General features: G+C 44.3%; 1 protein-coding gene across 8 annotated transcripts in view; it reads right to left on the bottom strand.

The window, feature by feature from the left end:
- LOC105463525 (KIT proto-oncogene, receptor tyrosine kinase) overlaps positions 1-17,995 on the bottom strand; it is an 83,621-nt gene extending 65,626 nt beyond the window's left edge. For all 8 annotated transcript variants that reach the window (XM_011710670.2, XM_011710672.2, XM_011710673.2 and 5 more), the window contains exon 1: positions 17,847-17,995. In XM_011710670.2, the coding sequence (XP_011708972.1) occupies positions 17,847-17,913 (67 nt within the window). In that variant the 5' untranslated portion in view covers positions 17,914-17,995. The remainder of the gene's footprint in view (positions 1-17,846) is intronic.
- Between the last annotated feature and the right edge of the window lie 661 nt (positions 17,996-18,656).

Below are 18,656 nucleotides of genomic sequence, written 5' to 3'. Positions count from 1 at the left end.
GGTAAAGAGGTCAATTCTAAAACTGTAACCTTTTAGTAGGTAATTTAAATCAATGGCCAATTGGAGGAAAACTCAAGTTGGAGGAAGGAAATTTAGTATTTTTGGAAATCTAAATTAATATTATGTCAATCCCTAGCAGCATTTTTTCCAGAAATGATTATAATTAGAGATATGCAAATTTTTCAGTGGGGAAAAAAAAATCAGAGAAAAATACACCTAATTAAGAAATGCTGTTATCTTTATTAGATGGCATTAAGTATAAATGTGGTTTAATACTTTTAAAACTGTAAAACAGCACTCTCTCCTTCAGAACTCAAGGAATCTCACACCAAACAAATGATGACAAAAGCATGTCAGTTCTTACAAATTTTCCTCAGAAATAATAGCTCAGCAGTGAGTTTCCTGGCACTCGGATGATTTCAGCCACTATATTTTGTCATAAACAATAAGCTTAGAAAGCTAATGTTAGGTAGGCCATACAGTGTTCATTTCCATGGTAATCAGTTTTCAGATAGTTAGAAATTTTTAATAACTTATTTTGGAAGCAAATTATTTTGAAAAACAGCTACTTGTGAGCTGAGATTTCAAGACAGGACTTCAGTCCAGATTTGGTCGACCCAAAGGTTGCCAAATTTTATGTTAAAATGTCAATATAGATTCTGGGAAGATGGTGGTGGCAGTATAATTATTGACTCTCCCCAACCATAAAAACTGACAAAGAGCAGACTCAAAAACCATGGACAACATCCACAACAACTCTAGATGACAAACTACCATCAGCTGCAGGAACCACCGTCAGGCACTCACTGGAAAGCTCACAGGCTCGTCCTGAGAGCAGATGGAGAAAAAAGGTCCAGTTTAATTAGTGAGTGTGGAGAGGGCTGTGCCACCTGTATGTCCAATGTGCCAGAATGTTCTGGAGTGGGAGAGGTCCGATTCCTATGAATTAACAAGCCAAGGCAAAGCCCCACCCTGGGGAGAAGCTCCTGGGGATGAGATCTAAGATGAGGAAATAGGGGCACGGTAAGGGAAAGTCTGCTCAGGTGAGCAGTGTGGGTAGGGACAAAAAAAAAAAAAAAAAGTCTTAGGATATAGGAAAGTAGAGTTCATATTTTTATTACCACTTTATGAAAACAACTATGAGGTCGGGCGCGGTGGCTCATGCCTGTAATCCTAGCACTTTGGGAGGCCAAGGCGGCCGAATTGCCTGAGCTCAGGAGTTCAAGACCAGACTGGCCAACATGGTGAAACCCCATCTCTACTAAAAATACAAAAAATTAGCTGGGCGTGGTGGCGCATGCTACTCGGGAGGCTGAGGCAGGAGAATCTCTTGAACCAGGGAGGCAGAGCAAGACTCTGTTTCAAAAATAAAATAAAATAAAATGAAAACAACTAAGAGTCTCCTAGATCTCTGATGCTAGGAAATCTACACTGGCTCTCCTAAAAGTATAGAAAAACTCAGTTAACAACAGAAAAGAATCACAGTTGAATTCCACATAGTTATTTTTAAAGAAAAATTAAGGAGCAGAATGACATCCATCGTGTAAACAATAAAATCAGGCCAGAAGGGCACAAAGGAAAGCTATGACCTAATATTTCAGAAGAAGCTAAGAGAAATTAACTAAATGAAAGATGCCATGAAGAACAGCATAAATCAGAATTTTTAAAACTCAGAAATGATTGAAGAAAATGAAGATTTAAAAATGGAGGCAAAAGAACTAAGAATTAAAAATAAAGAAAATAATCATTTCAGAAATGACAGGTAAAGATAACACGAGAGCAAATAAATATGAACAGTGCCTTAAATGAACCAGAAGACACAAAGGAGGAAAATTTTTTAATTCAAACGAATTATGATGAGATCGGAAGGATTTGAGAGTAAGTGGCAGATACAGAATACAGGCAAAGAAGGTCTAACATGAATAACGGGAGTTCCTAAAGCCAACAAAGAACAGAACAAATCGTAAATGAAATCTTTACTGGAAAGGAAATAAAAAAGAACTCTTAAAATTACACGTTAAAGCAGCACATTGTGTCTACAGGGAAAAAAAATCAACCTACAGCAGCCAATACTATAAAACTAACTAGTGGACTTTAAAGAATAAAGGTGGAAAAACATTCCTTTGGGTATCTAGGCAAACACACCAAGTTAAATGTGAGGGAAAGAAAATAAGATCATCATCAGATTTTGACACCACTTTATGGCAAAAGGCAATACAGTAAAATAATAAAGGTATCTGAGCAAAGATAAGATGGGCCAGCAATTTTATACTAGCCAACCTGACCTTTAAATATAGAGACCACACACTCGCCGTTGTGGACATATAATTCAGGAACTACTTCCCATAAGGCATCTATTAGAGGGTGCGTTTCAGAAAACGAAAATGCCAGGAAAGCCATGATATGAGGACTGGCCCCCAGCATTAAACAGATATTTACCTGTACAGCTAAAACTAAATGATGGTAACAAGGGAGATAGCAGAATATATAACTGCTGTATGCTCTGAAAAATGAGTACAGCCATCAGAAAAATGGGGAATAGGTGAAGTTCCGAAAAGTAGAATATGCTTGCTGATTGCCTTTTAGATATTAACTGGAAGTGAAAGAATATTACTTCCAATCCCCAGCTCAGGAGAGTAAAGAGAGAGCAAAGAACAAACGCTGGCTAATTTAAATGTTATGGTAGCAAACCAGTGAAAAATAGCCCCCTCAGAAAGAGCAGACAAGGATATTATTGAAAGGCATCAGTCTGAAGGCAATCATTAAAACCAAAAATACAAATCTAACAAAAAATATGAATCTTCACAAATAACCAAAGGTACACCAAAAAGAGAAAGCAAAACAAGAGAACACACCACTTACGCAGTACCCTCATTAAAAAAAAAAAAAAAAAAAAAAAAAACTGAATATGATCAAACGTCTAAGTCACTAATTTACAGGACATATTCAAAATGGTACAGGTGAAGACCAAGGAATGCAATCAGAATGAAAAGCTGCACAGGACAACTGCAGTTTCCTTAACAAAAAAGGAGCTAACACCTACAGAAAAGAAATGACTTAAAGGACATATCAACTAATTACAATGTGTAGATCTTGTTTGCTTTCTTTTAAACGTGCAAACATTTGTTTATATTTTTATTTACCTTCAATAGGAAAATGTGAATACTAGATATTCAATGACGTTATGTAATTGTATTTATTTGGAAAGGTTTGATATTGGCATCATCATTATGTTCAGAAAAGAAGGTCTTTGTAGTTGAGGACTACATACTGAAAATATTTATATATGAAATTCTATGATGCTTGAGACATGCTTCCCAATAATGGGAGATAAAGTGGGTAGAGGCCGTATTGGTAAGTGTTGAAGCTAGATGGTTATATGAGGGTTCATTACACTATCCTATTTGAAATGTTGCCATAAATAAAAATACACTTTTTTTTAAAGTTCAGTTATTTCATATTGAAATAAAATGGCTGCTAACACATTTTCAAACAAGCCAGGGAATATTCTAGAAGTCATAGACTCCCTACTGCTTCTTTAACCCTTCCCTAGTCAACTGATAATAAATTTAAATAGGGTCTACTTAAATGTAGACCCTGAAATTCTCACCCAAAACAATAGGTGCTAACCAGTGATAATTACTGTAGACAAAAGGAATTGTGAAACCTGGAGCAAATACAGTTAAGCAGCTGAGTTCATAATTAGTTAAGCAGCCACCTACAGACCTAATGCTGCTAATTTCATTGAACTTGTCAACTGACACCCTGCCAAGCACCTCAAGATTCCTCTTTAATACCTTCAACCAAGGCTATGGTCACTGGGGATGCCTTCCTGCCCGTATTCCAAGAGGGTACCACTTTCTATGCCCAGACAGACTTGATCTTGGATTCCTTCCTGAGAACCAGAACAACACTGTCTGCAGCAAGAGTCCTACTCCAGTGCCCAAGAATTGACAGAGAAGGAACTTTCCCTTCCTGAGGAATGCAATGCTGTCAGTTCTCAATTTGAGGCGTCCTTCATTTGAAACTGGAGAGTTTGTCACTTCATGGAATTGTGAAAGGCCACCCTAAAGCGAAAATGCAAAAAGTCGGATGAGGTCACCCCGTAACCTCTCTGCGGGCACCTCACCCAGGCCAGCTACAGTAACAGAAGCATCGACGAAACTTGACATGCAGTAGGGCTGATGGTGGCTAAACAGCACCGTGTCAAACAGACCGACAGTTGCTACAACAGTTATGATTAAAACCGATGTCTGTCATATTTTTCCCCCAGGGAAAACCTTTATTTTTATATTTAGGTTTGATGAATGACCAGCCATGCAGAAATGTGATTGGACACAAAGGATCTGGCCTAAAGGTGATGGATGGAGTGGGGAAACCCGGCAAGACTGCTCCGGACAATTCCCCCTCCCCCAGGGATGGGGCAGGACCCCTCGGGAATGAGGGTCTTCCAGGGAGAAGGGAGAGAGGGACCTTGCTAGGTTTTATGCCTGGCTTTGGGAGAAAGGAGTTCTAGTTTCTATGACCTGCCTTGGGGAAAAAGAATTCTGGTTTCTGTGACTCACTCTGGGGGAGAAAAGGGTGCAGGAACCAGGAGAGGACAAAGACCTGGCTTCCAGTCTCTTCTTGGTCAGGGTAGTCTGCATGCCAGGGTGCCATGCTTTGGGGTTTAATGAGCCCTGACAGCCGGTCCTTGCAGTTTTCACAGGAAAGTTGTGATCTAAGTAATTGGCTTTCAGTCCCCAAATTCCACAGGACTTTATAGCAAAGCCTGGTTGAAATGGCCAAGTGTTAGAAGAACCTCTTTAAAGTTGAAATTCATCAAGTTCTTCAGCTGAGGGCCTAAGAATCCCAGAGGTAAGGTTAGCAAGAGTTAGGAGTTCGGTCATATTTTAAGAAAAACATGAATGAATTTTAAAAAGAGGTGCAGAACCTCCAGTCCTTGGAGAGATACCAAAGAGCATCTAGCCTGGACCCTGAAGCATCTCTCTCAGCTGTGAAAGAGCATTCCAGCACATTCCAGAACAAACAGTTCCAACCCTGCAGACTAAAACACATTAAAGGCGCCAAAGGTCCTGAAAGTGAAGACACCTGTCACTAGTCAATCCTCTTTGGTAAATCCTCCATCAAAAACACCTGTTGAATCAAGAGGCCTGCTGCTCTGAAGTTACAGAAACTGGGGCAGGGACATGCTGGGATGGAGCTGGTGCTCAGCCCTCTGGAGGGCAGGACTGGTGGCAGGTAGTGAAAAGCGCCTCACAAAGCTTCCCTGACTCCACTCCTGCCCATCTCCCCCAGCCCCTGAATCTCCTTTTCCTGTTGTTCTAGTTGCCTTCTCTGGCTTTCCTCTTTGTTGAACTGGTGCCCTTGGACCTTCTGCATAAGCTTTCTTTTCTCTTTCTTCCTTAACTAACCATAATGTGGAACTGAAATAAGTCTAAATTAAACTGCTTTCTATGAGAGCACCTCAAATTACATCTTTCTTTTTTTTTTTTTTTTTTCTTTCTGGACTCCTGGACTTTTCTCTCTCCTGGAGAGAAAAATAATTCACTAAAACATAAGCCTCAAGAGAGGACAAAGACTTTTGCCTGGTATGTTCACTGCTACACCTCTGATGCTTCAAATTTATTCATTTGTGAATAAATCTATGGATTTCTGGTATAAGGTCAGATTAAACATATGAGACGGGACCAAAAGAATGGAGAATGACGCTGTAATGTTAAGTGCCCCCGCTGTACGGCCAGAGCTGGTGTTCCCAGTGGCCAGGATGGTGCAAAGCCACTAGCCCCCGTGGGGGACCCCCTCACTTGCAGGCACACACACATGCTCTGAGCCAGCCTCTTTGAAAGGCAGTGGTTCTGAAACCAAGATGATCTTGTTAAATAATATCCCTTGAAAATGCTGGAATGTAAATTGGGCAACACATTCAGATCTACTAAAAAAACTCACAAACCCTTCTACATATGCTGGTTTATTTTAAAAAAGCAAAGGGAGGGGGGTCCTCTTTTATCAAAGTGATGCTTTTTGGTTTGGCTAAAAATGTATATACTATTTCCCAGCAGCACATATACAGACTATACTAAAATAAGTAGAGAAACATTTAAACATTCCAATTAAGTATTTTCATTAACTATCCTAATATATTTTAGGTTAAGAATACTGGCTTAACAATGACAAAAATTCTAAAAACCAGTCCCTGTGGTGTTTTATTAACCAAATAAATATCACTCATTTCTTGAACTGAAAATCTTTCTCAGGTACCTTCTCTCAACATCAGCCACAAAAAGAAATCTGCATTGTGAAAGTTAGGATAGAATTGCATTCAAAATACTTTATGAGCCAAAATTTATATCCTTTGAAAAGTACCTGTACTATCTTTACTTCAGTCTTTCCAAGTAGAATTCTCAAGATCTTTTTAACATAGTCTTTTTTTTTTTTTTTTTTTTTTTTTTTTTTTGAGATGGAGTCTCGCTCTGTCGCCCAGCCCAGGCTGGAGTGCAGTGGCGCGATCTCGGCTCACTGCAAGCTCCGCCTCCCGGGTTCACGCCATTCTCCTGCCTCAGCCTCCGGAGTAGCTGGGACTACAGGCGCCCACAACCGCGCCCGGCTAATTTTTTGTATTTTTAGTAGAGACGGGGTTTCACCGTGGTCTCTATCTCCTGACCTTGTGATCCGCCCGCCTCGGCCTCCCAAAGTGCTGGGATTACAGGCGTGAGCCACCGCGCCCGGCTTAACATAGTCTTATTTTTAAGCATGCACTAGCCAGGTAGAATAATAGACAGCCAACGTCTCCTGCCACCTTTCACACTTCTAAAATCTCCAGTAAATATTTTCCCCAGAAGCCAATTGAATCCCGTTCTAGAAATACTTCTTTTCCAATAAAAAGAGACACATTAACTTCCAGAGCTCTTTGTGATAATGCTCTCCTTTGTTCTAACTCTGTCAACTAATTCCTCTGCTTAAGAACCTACGTAGGCCATTATATTTAAATTACTCGGAGTCCCGGAGTTGTTTGGAAGAATTTTCTAACACCCTCAGAAATGAGTTACCTGGGGTAAAGCCAAATGAAGGTAGATATTTTGCCTCACTAAGCCATTTAAAAATACAAGGTAAAGGAGAACCGTTTCACCTTTGTCATTTTCCCTCTTATCTTTTTCTTCTCGGTCAAGAATGAGGCATTCGCTACTGGCAAGTGCTATCAGACACGCCTTTTCCTTAAGTGACAGAGTTCTGCCCACCACAAACAGCCGCCTCCTCCTCCCTCCCCAGACTCCCTTGGGAGGGCGGCCACCAGTGTGTCCCTAATAGCTTTCTAAAACAGGACTGGGGGGATCCGGGGAAGAATCTCAAAATGTTCCAAACCACACAGGCCCCTTATCAAGGTTTGCAGGCTTGTTTATTGCTGTCTTTGCTTCAATGAATGAACTGACATAAATAAGGTGTATTATTTTGCTAAATATTTAAAATATGTTAATAAGCAAATGAAAGGTCATCTACCGCCACAATCAGAAGTTGAGCCCACAAAATCTCTAATCTTGGCGGGGGTGGGGAAGGTGGGTAGGGAGAAGGGAGCAGAATTAGCCTTGGACTTAAAAACAACTAAAAATACATATCTATACTGGATGTACATTGAACACATTGAATAGGTAATACATGCGAAAGTGATATCCATACTTTTCCATTTTTAAGTTATTTCTCTGAATAGGCAACTACTTAGCCAGATTAGATTTACAAAACTCTCATCACATATAGCACTGCAGAAAAGACTTCAATTATTGAAGAATAAAAATCCAGGTGCTCTAAAAATTATCCCATCTCATCTCCCACTAGTCTCTACAGACGTTCCGTCAGTGGGAGCAGAGCCTTCTGGCTACCTCTAACCTTTGCTTCTCTTCTTCACATCTTGACCAAATTCCACCCCACTCTTCTAAGATTTAATTCAGGCCCCTATCTTCCTTTGAATTGGCCATTCAATTCAAGAAGTGATGCCTATGTCCTCCAAACCAATGGTAATGAATAGGACCGAATTGTTCATTTAAATCTTATTACAAATCCTGTAACATTGGCGCCTACCCAGGACCATCTTCCTATAGGTCCTAGGCTCCTTAAAGGCAGGGATCCCATCTTAGATATCAATTTCGAAGTGACAGGTATTAATAAAATGTTATCAACCAGTAGCTGCTGAATTGCAATTTCATTTCTACCACCTTCCCCACTGGACCACGGGCTGATCTCAAACGTGCCACTGAGCCATGACCACAAAATGACCAGAGGGAAAGGACAGATGGAAAGGGTAGTCAAGAGTGGTGGGTAACCAATCCACCCCTGAGTAATCAAGAGAAAAGGACTTTGGGAGCCGTCCTTCATCCTTACAGACTTTCTGGCTACGTGCTGCGTTCCAGCACAGCGATTCTTAGGGTAGGGCTAAGTGATTAATCATGGATTTCTGTAGACCTTGAGCTTCCTTTTATTTGTCTTATTTTGACACTCAGTTTAAGCTATCACACAGTACAATTTCTTCTGTGGTTAGATCCCGCCACACCTAACAGATCGATAACCCATTTTGAGGCTGTGGGTTCTTTACTGGCTGTTCTCAATATAGCCGAAATTGTGACTATAGTAGTGGATTATGTTAGAATCTAGTCAGCATTTATGAGAAACTCTGCTCCACAGCCAAGGCAGTGAGGAAAGAAAAACGATTGGTTATTTTCCCATTTCTGAATTATTCCCAAACGATTTCAGGCAGGCCCTTAAAGGGCCATCAAACCAACTGAGTTGGGGAGGACCTAAGAACCATTTCAAAATGACAATTACTTGGTTTTCCTCACAGCTCCAGCAAAGGCCCTATAACCGAATAAAGTCTCTGCCAACTCTTCCAATGAAAGAATTTTCCCATTAAAAAAAAAAAATTTCTGGACGGAGTGGCTCACGCCTGTAATCCCAGCACTTTGGGAGGCCGAGGCGGGTGGATCACAAGGTCAAGAGATTGAGACCATCCTGGCCAACATGGTGAAACCCTGTCTCTACTAAAAATACAAAAATTAGCTGGGCATGGTGGCGTGAGCCTGTAGTCCCAGCTACTCGGGAGGCTGAGGCAGGGGAATCGCTTGAACCCGGGAGGTGGAGGCTGCAGTGAGCCGAGATCACACCACTGCATTCCAGCCTGGCGACAGAGTGAGACTCTGTCTCAAAAAAAAACAAACAAACAAACAAAAAATTTCAATTTCCTTCTGGGGCAATTTAAATGACTCTCATTTTGTTCTGCTCTTCACTCACACACTAAAAATATTTTAAGACTGTCATTCACTAAAACTTCCCTCACCTTAACTTCTCCAGGCTTAATAAATCCAATTTCTTTAAGTTGCCTTCAAAGGACCTATTTTCCAAAGCTTTCATCAATTCTATGTCCTCTTCTATACCCAATATGGCCATTTTATTCTGAGAAAAACAAAAAACATACCTTCAACATGGCCTAATGCAGAGAAGAATCCAGGATTCTCTTCCTAGTATACACTTCTTTTCATGAAAACTTACTTTTCACCGTATGACTGGTTCACAGTTAACACACCATTCTTTATAATCCCCAATGCTACCATAATATTATAGAGCCATGTTCTGTGACTTTGGGGTTTAGTTTTATTTCTTACAGAGACCTGACCCTAAGAAGAATTTCACTGACATCTTCCCTCCGTGTCTGTGAAACTGAGTTTCAAGAAAATGCAGCTCACAAATAATCAATGAACAAACAGCAGAGTCCAACATCATATTCTCTCCCTCAAATAGGCCACTCCTCTTGGCTTTATTTCCACTAATTCCATAGTACCAACATTACTCTCAGTTACCTACACCCATGATAATTCCAGTTCTCCTTCCCCTCAGTCTCAACAGTGCCTGATGAAGGTGCCCATAAATAGTCCGAGTGAGTGAAGACCTGCACCTTTATCCTCCTCTTGTGTCTTAAGGGCACTTTCTTTCCAAAGCATGCACCCTAATACCCAGGTCCTATACCCCTTCACCCAGAGATAATCTAAAGAGCCCATCTTCTCCCCAGCTCCCCAACACATAACTCGTAGCCGTGAATTTAACACTCCTAAACAGTCTCCACAAAAAATCTCCCTTAGATACTTGTATGCAAATGTTCATTACAGCATTGTTTGCAACCCAAATGTCCATCAAAGGAGGAATAGGTAAACAGAATGTGAACTATACATACAATGGAATATTTTTCAGTCTTAAAAACGAAGAAAATTCTGACTTATACTACAACAGGGATGAACCTTGAGGATGTTATGGTACGGTATGTGAAATAAACCAGTCAAAAAAAAAAACAGACAAATTCAGTATGGTTCTGCATTTGCGAGGTACCTGGAATAGTCAAATTCAGAGATAGAAAGTAGAATGGTGGTTTCCAGAAGCTGGGGGAGGGAGCGGGGAGCTGCTCTTCAATAGGTACAGAATTTCAGTTTTGCAAGATGAAAGTGTTCAACAATGTGAATGTACTTAACACTATTGAACTATACATTTAAAGATGATTAAGGTAGTACATTTCACATTATGTATGTTTTACTATTTAAGAAAAAAAAAAAAAAAAAAAACAGGCCAGGTGTGGTGGCTTACACCTGTAACCCCAGCATTTTTGGGAGGCTGAGGCTGGGGGATCGCTTGAGCTTAGAAGTTCGAGACTACTCTCTACAAAAAATAAATTTAAAAAATTAGCCGGATGTGGTGGCACATGCCTGGGGTCCCAGCTACTCAGGAGGCTGAGATGAGAGGGTCATTTGAGTTCAGGAGGTGGAGGCTGCAGTGAACCATGACCGTGCCACTGCACTCCAGCCTGGCAACACAGCAAGACCCTGTCTCATAAATAAATAAATGAATAATAAAAACAGACTCTCCCTTAGTCTTGGTTGCCCACAGCAAGGGAGTGTCCAAGTTTTAAGGCAGGGCGTGGCCTCTGGCCTCGTCAGACTATTGAAACAGGTTGGGGAGTGTGTCTAACTGGACAGAATGGTGGAATAGGCAGCCCTGGACTAGTAAGCAAAGCCTGGGGGGCCACTCCTCGGTCAAGTTCACCTTAGCCTTGACTTCAAAGCCTTCTTCATAACCTAGACCAAACTCAGCACTAAATACACATTCCCTCCATGCTCCTTGAGGCTAATAAGAGGAGTCTTACCTTCCCAGCCAATTCCCTACCTCCAGCCATCATACCAAAAGAAAAGTTTGATAATCCTCAAGTAAGATCCTAATGCCTTGCTCCATGTACTGCAGTTTTTTCCAGCTGAAGCCACAACTACACTGCCCTCTTCCTTTAAGGTTCAGAAATTAATCTCAAATATTATCTCCTATGTGGATGTTTTTACTGATTCCTGATCTCTATTACCTGCCCATCAAGATTTAAGCTCATCTCCTTGAAAATCCTGCCCAGAGCACTTTGCACGTAAGACAACCAAATTCTACCTCAAATCAGGGGCTGTGCTCTTGCCCTGGCCCTCCTCCACCCCCAGCCTGTAACGGAGGACCAAGGCATGGGGACTGATAAGCCTGTTAAACTGAATCCAAAATGTTTACTGAGCATTTATTATGTTCAAAACTTAGTATAAGTGCTGGAGAATAGAAAAGATGTTAAACTAATACTTACTGAACACCAACCACTGTGTCTAGCCTGGGGCAATGGCCAAGTTCAGCTTGGTCCTTGAACTCCTAGACAGAGCAGTCAAGGAAAAGCTCCTCGACTGCCTACATGAACTTATTCACCTAGAGAAAATGGCCACTTGCAGATATTCCCCCCATCTAAACTTTTATCAAGAAATTTGTATCTCTTTTGGTGGAAAGTAACCCAAGAATACAGCTAAACAAAGGGCCAAGCATATAAATATGCGTTACCACTAATTGCAGTATATTAATTAAATGTAACAACTTCATCTTAATATGGAAAAAAAAAAAACACTCTACATATTCTATTTACACATTTTCACCGTTTTCTAAGAGGCAAAGCTGAAAGGGGAACGTAAGAAAATCAGCCCGATAGTGGAGTCCACACACTTCCTCTATGAGGGGCACTGTGCTAAACACATTACATGCAGAATCTCATTTAATCCTCACAGGGGCCCTATGTCATCATCTCCATTTTACAGATGAGGAAATGAAGCTTAAGGAGAGGTTAAGTGTCTTGTCCCAGAGCACACAGCAGGGAAGAGGCAGAACTGGAATAAAAATCCAGGGTGTCAATTTCAGAGCCCAAGCTCATAATTAACTGATGCCACATGTCCTGAATAATAATTTGGCTTAAACCTTAAATTTTGCAAAAATGTTGAAAACCTGTCAGAAAGGTATGCATGGGAAGATGTCTAACAAGTGTGTCATAACCAAAATGTAAGCATGACAGTTAAAACATAAGATGAATGGGAAAAGTACCAGACACAAATGTTTGTGTTGAAGAAATCTTATAAGATGTGTAGTTTGTTTTTTTTCCCCCCCAGAGAAAGAAAAGTTCAAGATCTTTTCAATCTCTAAGACTAGAGATTTCCTCTTATCAAAAGCTAAATAAAACAAGACGAAAAAAATTAAAGTTTATTTTAAAAACTGTCGGCTGGGCATGGTGGCTCATGCCTGTAATCCCAGCACTTTAAGAGGCCGAGGTAGGTGGATCACCTGAGGTCAGGAGTTCGAGACCAGCCTGGCCAAAATGGTGAAACCCTGCCTCTACTAAAAACACAAAAATTAGCCAGGCATGGTAGTGGGTGCCTGTACTCCCAGCTACTAGGGAGGCTGAGGCAGGAGAATCACTTGAACCCGGGAGGTGGCGGTTTGCAGTGAGCAGAGATTGCGTCATTGCACTCCAGCCTGGGTGACAAGAGCAAAACTCAATCTCGAAAACAAACAAAAAAACTGTCAAGTTCATATTTACTGCTACCCATGCTCAAGAATCATAGAGAAGTAGTCAAGTTCTATATATACCTGAGGCATTCACTCATTTATTAGGTGCCTATCCCATCCCAAACCCTGTGCTAAGAACCTTTACAAATATCTGTAAGGCCAGGTGCAGTGGCTCATGCCTGTAATCCTAGCACTTTGGGAGGCAGAGGTGGGCGGATCACCTGAGGTCAGGAGTTCAAGACCAGCCTGGCCAACATGGTGAAACCCCATTTCTACTAAAAATACAAACATTAGCTGAGCATGGTGGCAGGTGCCTGTAATCCCAGCTACTCAGGAGGCTGAGGCAAGAGAATCGCTTGAACCCGGGAGGCGGAGGTTACAGTGAGTCAAGATTGCGCCATTGCACTCCAGCCTGGGCAACAGGGCGAGACATTTTCTTAAAAAAAAAAAAAAAAAAAAAATCTCTAATTTTTAGGGCAATCATCTTAAAAGAGGGGGCATTATTCCCATTTTAGGGACAATAATAATTCCTGTTTTACAGATGATAATTATGGCTAACACATATTGAGCCTCTACTATGAGGCACCATTCCAAAAGTTTTACATGTAGCAACACACTGACCAGCACAGAGAGGTTAAGTAATTTGTCAAAAGTCACAGAGCTAATAAGTGGCAAAACTAGGATGGACAATGAAAGCTCAAAAAGGTTAAGCAATTTGCTCTAAGGCCACCGAGCTGTCAGTCATGAAGCCATCAGACCAACACAAGGTAGGCAGGCCTGTGCTCCTCCCACTTGTCATCTGCCTGGTTCCAGGGGCATATTTGGAATCCTGCACTCACCATTGCCCAGTGAGAAATGCCTAAGGGATGGCAGGCCCTAGAGCCTAATGCAACCTGAAGAGCACAGGCCTCATCTGCAGGAGCCATGACCTATAATTCTTAAAGAGGAGACATAAATAGAGATCTTGATTTTAAAAAATCTCTAGATTGCTTAATACTGCCTCAATGTTTTCTGAAAAGCATCATGTAGGCCAAAGAAAACATGTCTCCGCGGGCTATCAGATTACAACTGCTCTTTACTTATTAAGAGTCTTAGGTCAAAAGATGAGCTACATGATCATGTCCAAAAAATGTCAGAAATCAGAGCTGCTGCGCCAAGCCGACTCAACTCAATTCCTCTCTATATACAACAAAGATTTACACTGGATTTGCCCTCCAGGCAAACTTTTACCTCCTCTAACTCACCCCCAGGCCTTCCTCATTCTGGACTTACAGCTGTGGCAATATCTATTCAAGTTACCAAAACTGCACATGAAATCTGCATATTTGGATTCCTGCAAATGTCATTTAATCTCAACTTTTAAAAGTTACCACACATTAATGCAGCAAAAGAAAGCACTTCCCACATCCTAGCCTGCCAACTCTTAAACTAAATTCATTCTGAAGAAAATGCTGCCACAGCCTTGACCACTACTTTGAAGGGGTCCCCACACTGCAGTCTAGCTCTGAGAATTCCGCTAGAGACACCGAGGTTCATTTCCTTGTGTCCTTCTTTAATCAGCTGGAAGAGACTTGAGGAAATGAGTCAAAACCCTAAGGGTAACTTCGAAGGGCTGTCAACAACACCAGCACAATTCATCACCACAACAACATCTGTACATAAATGTGCTCCAAGGGAAGCCTGCACAATACTTGGCACATTTCTGACGAGAATTTCTTTTGGGAGAAAAAATGGCTTTGGATGGTATATTGTCATTATTTCTCACCATGCTGTCCAGGGTAAATAGCCAATGGCATCAGCCATTATTGGGGGTGTTCTCTTTTACACCTATGCACAAGACCATTTTTATGTTTTGGAGTGGGAGATGAGTTTTTAACTGGCTTGCATCATCATTTTAGAAATAGCTTACCTTCATTTCTGAGGGACGCTAACTAGAATGAGACAGCTAACAACTAAGGCCAGCATACCACAGGGTCAAATGCCTACAACCCTTCCTCCAAGCTAAAATTTAATTAATCCTCCCTCCATAAATACTCCCCTTTCATAAGACACCCAATTCTAAATATTTTTCACCAAAATTGGGAAGGCAGTGACATTGGCCATTCTGCATTCCCAGAACTTCCAACAATCCCTGGCACATAGTAAAAACTCATTAAATATTTTTGAATGAGTCTTACTACAGATTCCGGTGAATCATGTGAATGGTTATAGAGCTGGGCACATAGAGCCAATCTCATCAGGCTTCACCACTGATGACTTGGCGCTTATCCTTAGCCAGTTTCTCCAGCTGTAAAATGTTAGGGGTAATAATAATACTACTTCCTAGGCTCATTGAGACTAGCGGAAATAGCAGGTAAAGCCCCAAGCAACAGGCCTGGCACACAGTTTCCAACTGAAGAGCAACAACTATGTATAACACACACGTCATACAAAATTTAAGGCCCATTAGAAAGCATGTTATAAATGCACAGCATACATGATTTAGAGAGTCATGAAGAAAAAATATGGGGATGAGTGGGGGAAAAAACAGAATAGGGATAAATGAATTATCTGGGATATTTATTTGGGATATTTCCAGCAGGATAATAATTTAGACTGCCTTGCGTCCAGCTGCTGAGAATGACTCCAGCCTCACACCTGCAGGAATGAAGCGGGGAAGGTATGATTCACCATTCCTTGCAGCTTCATCCTGTTAGGCACAGGAGCTGTAATAATGGGGTGGTGGTGGGGGAGGAGAAGAATGACGGTTAGGACAAAGTGGGCACCTCCTAGCCCTCAAAGGGCAATACAGAGAAATATATGGGAATTGAGGGGTGGGAAGCATAAGCCACAGCTCCTTGCTGCAGCCAGGGGCAGACGGTCAGATGCACCCATACTCCATGAGGTCCCCGTGAGCAGGAGAGGCAGAGGAATTTCAAGGAGGCAGACAGGGACCAGGGGAATAGTTGAAAAGAGTGCTGAGTCTACACTCAGAACATTGGAAAATTCTGGACCCAAAGGATCCTTCATGATGCAGATGCCTCCTTGTACTCTGGAGGACACTGGGTTCCCCAGAATTTAAGCAACCTGCCTTAAGCAACCTGCCCAAGGGCACGCAGCCAAGAAATGGCAGAGAAAAGGAGAACCCAGGGGACAGATCAAGGCTTTGTCGTTACACCACACTGCCCCCCCAGGAGACAGACTTAAAATTCCCTTTGCCAAAAATCTATTGGGAAGAAGAAAACCATTGATTCTTTTAATTTTGTAAAAGGGAGATATTCGATGTGGTCTTTCTAGTCTCCTACTGGGGTCTAGTTCACATACCTTAACTGATATTAAAAAGGTCAAGGCACAAAAACATAAAGACCAGATGTGTTGTTTTAAGCTAGGTGATCAAATCCTCCAGGGAATCTGAACACTCCCTCGTGACCCCTGCTGACCCCTCCTGCTGCACAGGGGTCCAGATGCAAGGCCTCTCTGCCCCCACAGGAAAGCCCTCACAATAGTTACAAGACCAGGACGCGGGAGACTGCGCCTGGAGACTTTATAGAGAAACTGACCAGTAGTAGACAGTCTCACAACCGTTCATTGCGCCGCTTCCTTTCAAGCGCTTGATTCCAGCTAAGACTCACTTTCTATCCTTACACCATCAAGGTAACCTTAAAGGTTTGTTTTAAAAATGACCTGGGAGAGAGCAGTGCTTCAGGAGTGAGCTGGGCGACCTGCACTCGCGCGCACCAGCGACACCTGGAAAAAAGGGAACGAGAGGCAGAAATCTGACCGAGGGGCTCCAGCAGCCGGCAAATCCTTCACCTAAGACCCAAGTTCCCGCGCGGATATATCTGGTTTTTTGTTATAGCTTTAAGAACTGAGTAGGATTTGCAGAAAGTTCCACTCCATCTCCCACCCCACCCCCAGGCAGCCCTGAAGTATAGATGTCCCCTCCCCGGGGACAGGGAGGCGGGCGGTCACTAATCTCAAAAATTTCCGAAGAAAACAGGACCTGCGAATACAGGTCGCAGATACCGGGACTACGGGCTTCCAGAGCCCGCCAGGCAGGCCGGGCACACTGGCCGGCGTGCTAGGCAGCCGGGATCAGGGCACGCATAGTCCCAGCACGCTGTCCCTTGCCTTCCCGGAGCAGGCGGCAAACGCAGCCTCCAGCCGCCCCGGGGCGCGTGGCAGGAATGAAACGGCGCCGCGGCCGAAAGGGACGAGCACAGGATATACGAAAGCAAAAAGTCTGCAACCTAGCGGCTGCTTTCCACACGCCCTGCCCAAGTTGTCCCCGTACCCACCACCTCCAGGCTCGCGGGAGTCCGGCCCCACAGCCACACGCCGCGCACTCCCAGAGCAAAACCCTAACCCGGAGGCGGGGAAATCCGCAGGCTTCGATTCGTCTCCACGGGTGGCGCCGTGAGCAGAGGCGGCAGCGGGTCGGTCCCCAGCTCTGGGCACAAAGAGCGCCTGCGGTTGGAAGGCAGCAGCCGCAGAGGAGAGAAAGGGCTCTCTAACTTTGCCCTCCGCGCGGCGGAGAACCTGCAGGCAGGTCCTCCTGGGCACTGGTCACACACACGCAACTTTTAACAAAAGGAAGCTGCGGCCGCGCCTCGCACGGCGAGAGAAGGCGCTCGGTGGGAACCCCTGAGCCCCTCGCCTCCGCCCCCCGCGCAACCTCGGCACAAAAGCCACCCCAAACTCGCACGCAGCCTGCAACCTCGCTCACGCCTAACCTCCCCTCGCTGTTCCCATTCCCGAAGAACCCCGGCTTCGCGTCCCCACCACTAGCAGCTGGGGTCTCCTCGCGCAGGTGAGCGAGGCAAGGCGCAGGAGAGTCCGAGGGACACCTGGAGTCTCCCCCGGAGACTGGAACGCACAGGCACTGAGGGCCCGCAGTCCTCTCTCCGGATGCACTCCGGCGTGTACCACCCTCCCGGGCACAGGCTTCGCCGAGGAGTCGCACGGTCGGGGTGCCAGCTGCGGTGACCCACCTGTCTGGACGTGGAGCAGGAAGAGCAGAACGCAGAGAAAATCCCAGGCGCCGCGAGCGCCTCTCATCGCGGTGGCTGCGCTGGGATCCGAGCTCTGGTCCACGTTCCAGCTCTCGCCCAAGTGCAGCGAGCGCGGCAAAGCCGAGCCCCCAGAGCAGCGAGCGCCGAGCAGCAGCCCCTCCTCCCAACGCCCTCCCTCTGCGCGCCGGCCACGCCCCTCCTCGCCTCCCCTCCCTCGCGCCCGCCCGGGTCTCGCTCCTTCCCGGCGGCGTCTGGCCCCTGCTCTTTCGACGTGTTAATGCCGGGGGGGCTGTGCCCGCGGGGAGGAGGAGGGCGCGCGCGCGCCCTAGCTCCCAGCTCTTGACCCCGGAGCCCCTTTTTCTCTCCACCTCTCCACCCCTGGGATGTGGTCGGCCCGCCCGAGGCCGTTCCCGGACCAAAGAGGTGCTGCCCGCTCGCTTTGTGAAGCTGGGCACCACACGCACGTTAGGGCACGGGCCCGCCACCTGCCAGGTGCTCCCCAGACAATAAAGGACGGCTGCCCGTCCCTCGAGCACGTTCGGGCGGGAGGAGGCTGGACGCCGCTGCTGGTGGAGGTGACACGGGGATGGGGAGGGGAGCGTTAGGAAATTGAGCCCCGACATTACCCTCCAGGCCTGTTAGGAGCGCGTGGCACCGCGGTAAAGGCTGAGCCCGGCTTAGCTAATTGTTTCTGCTCAGTTTCTCCACCTGCTTCGTAACCTGTAAGAATACAGTGGGTTCCTATTGGTCGGCGTGGCCTCCGCCCAAGAAGCCCCTGCCGGGACTTGT

This window comes from Macaca nemestrina, chromosome 3 (assembly GCF_043159975.1).
Source record: "Macaca nemestrina isolate mMacNem1 chromosome 3, mMacNem.hap1, whole genome shotgun sequence".
In the NCBI taxonomy this organism is placed as follows: Eukaryota; Metazoa; Chordata; class Mammalia; order Primates; family Cercopithecidae; genus Macaca; species Macaca nemestrina.
Note: the sequence above shows the minus strand (reverse complement) of the source record. Positions and strands in the feature narration are given on the sequence as shown.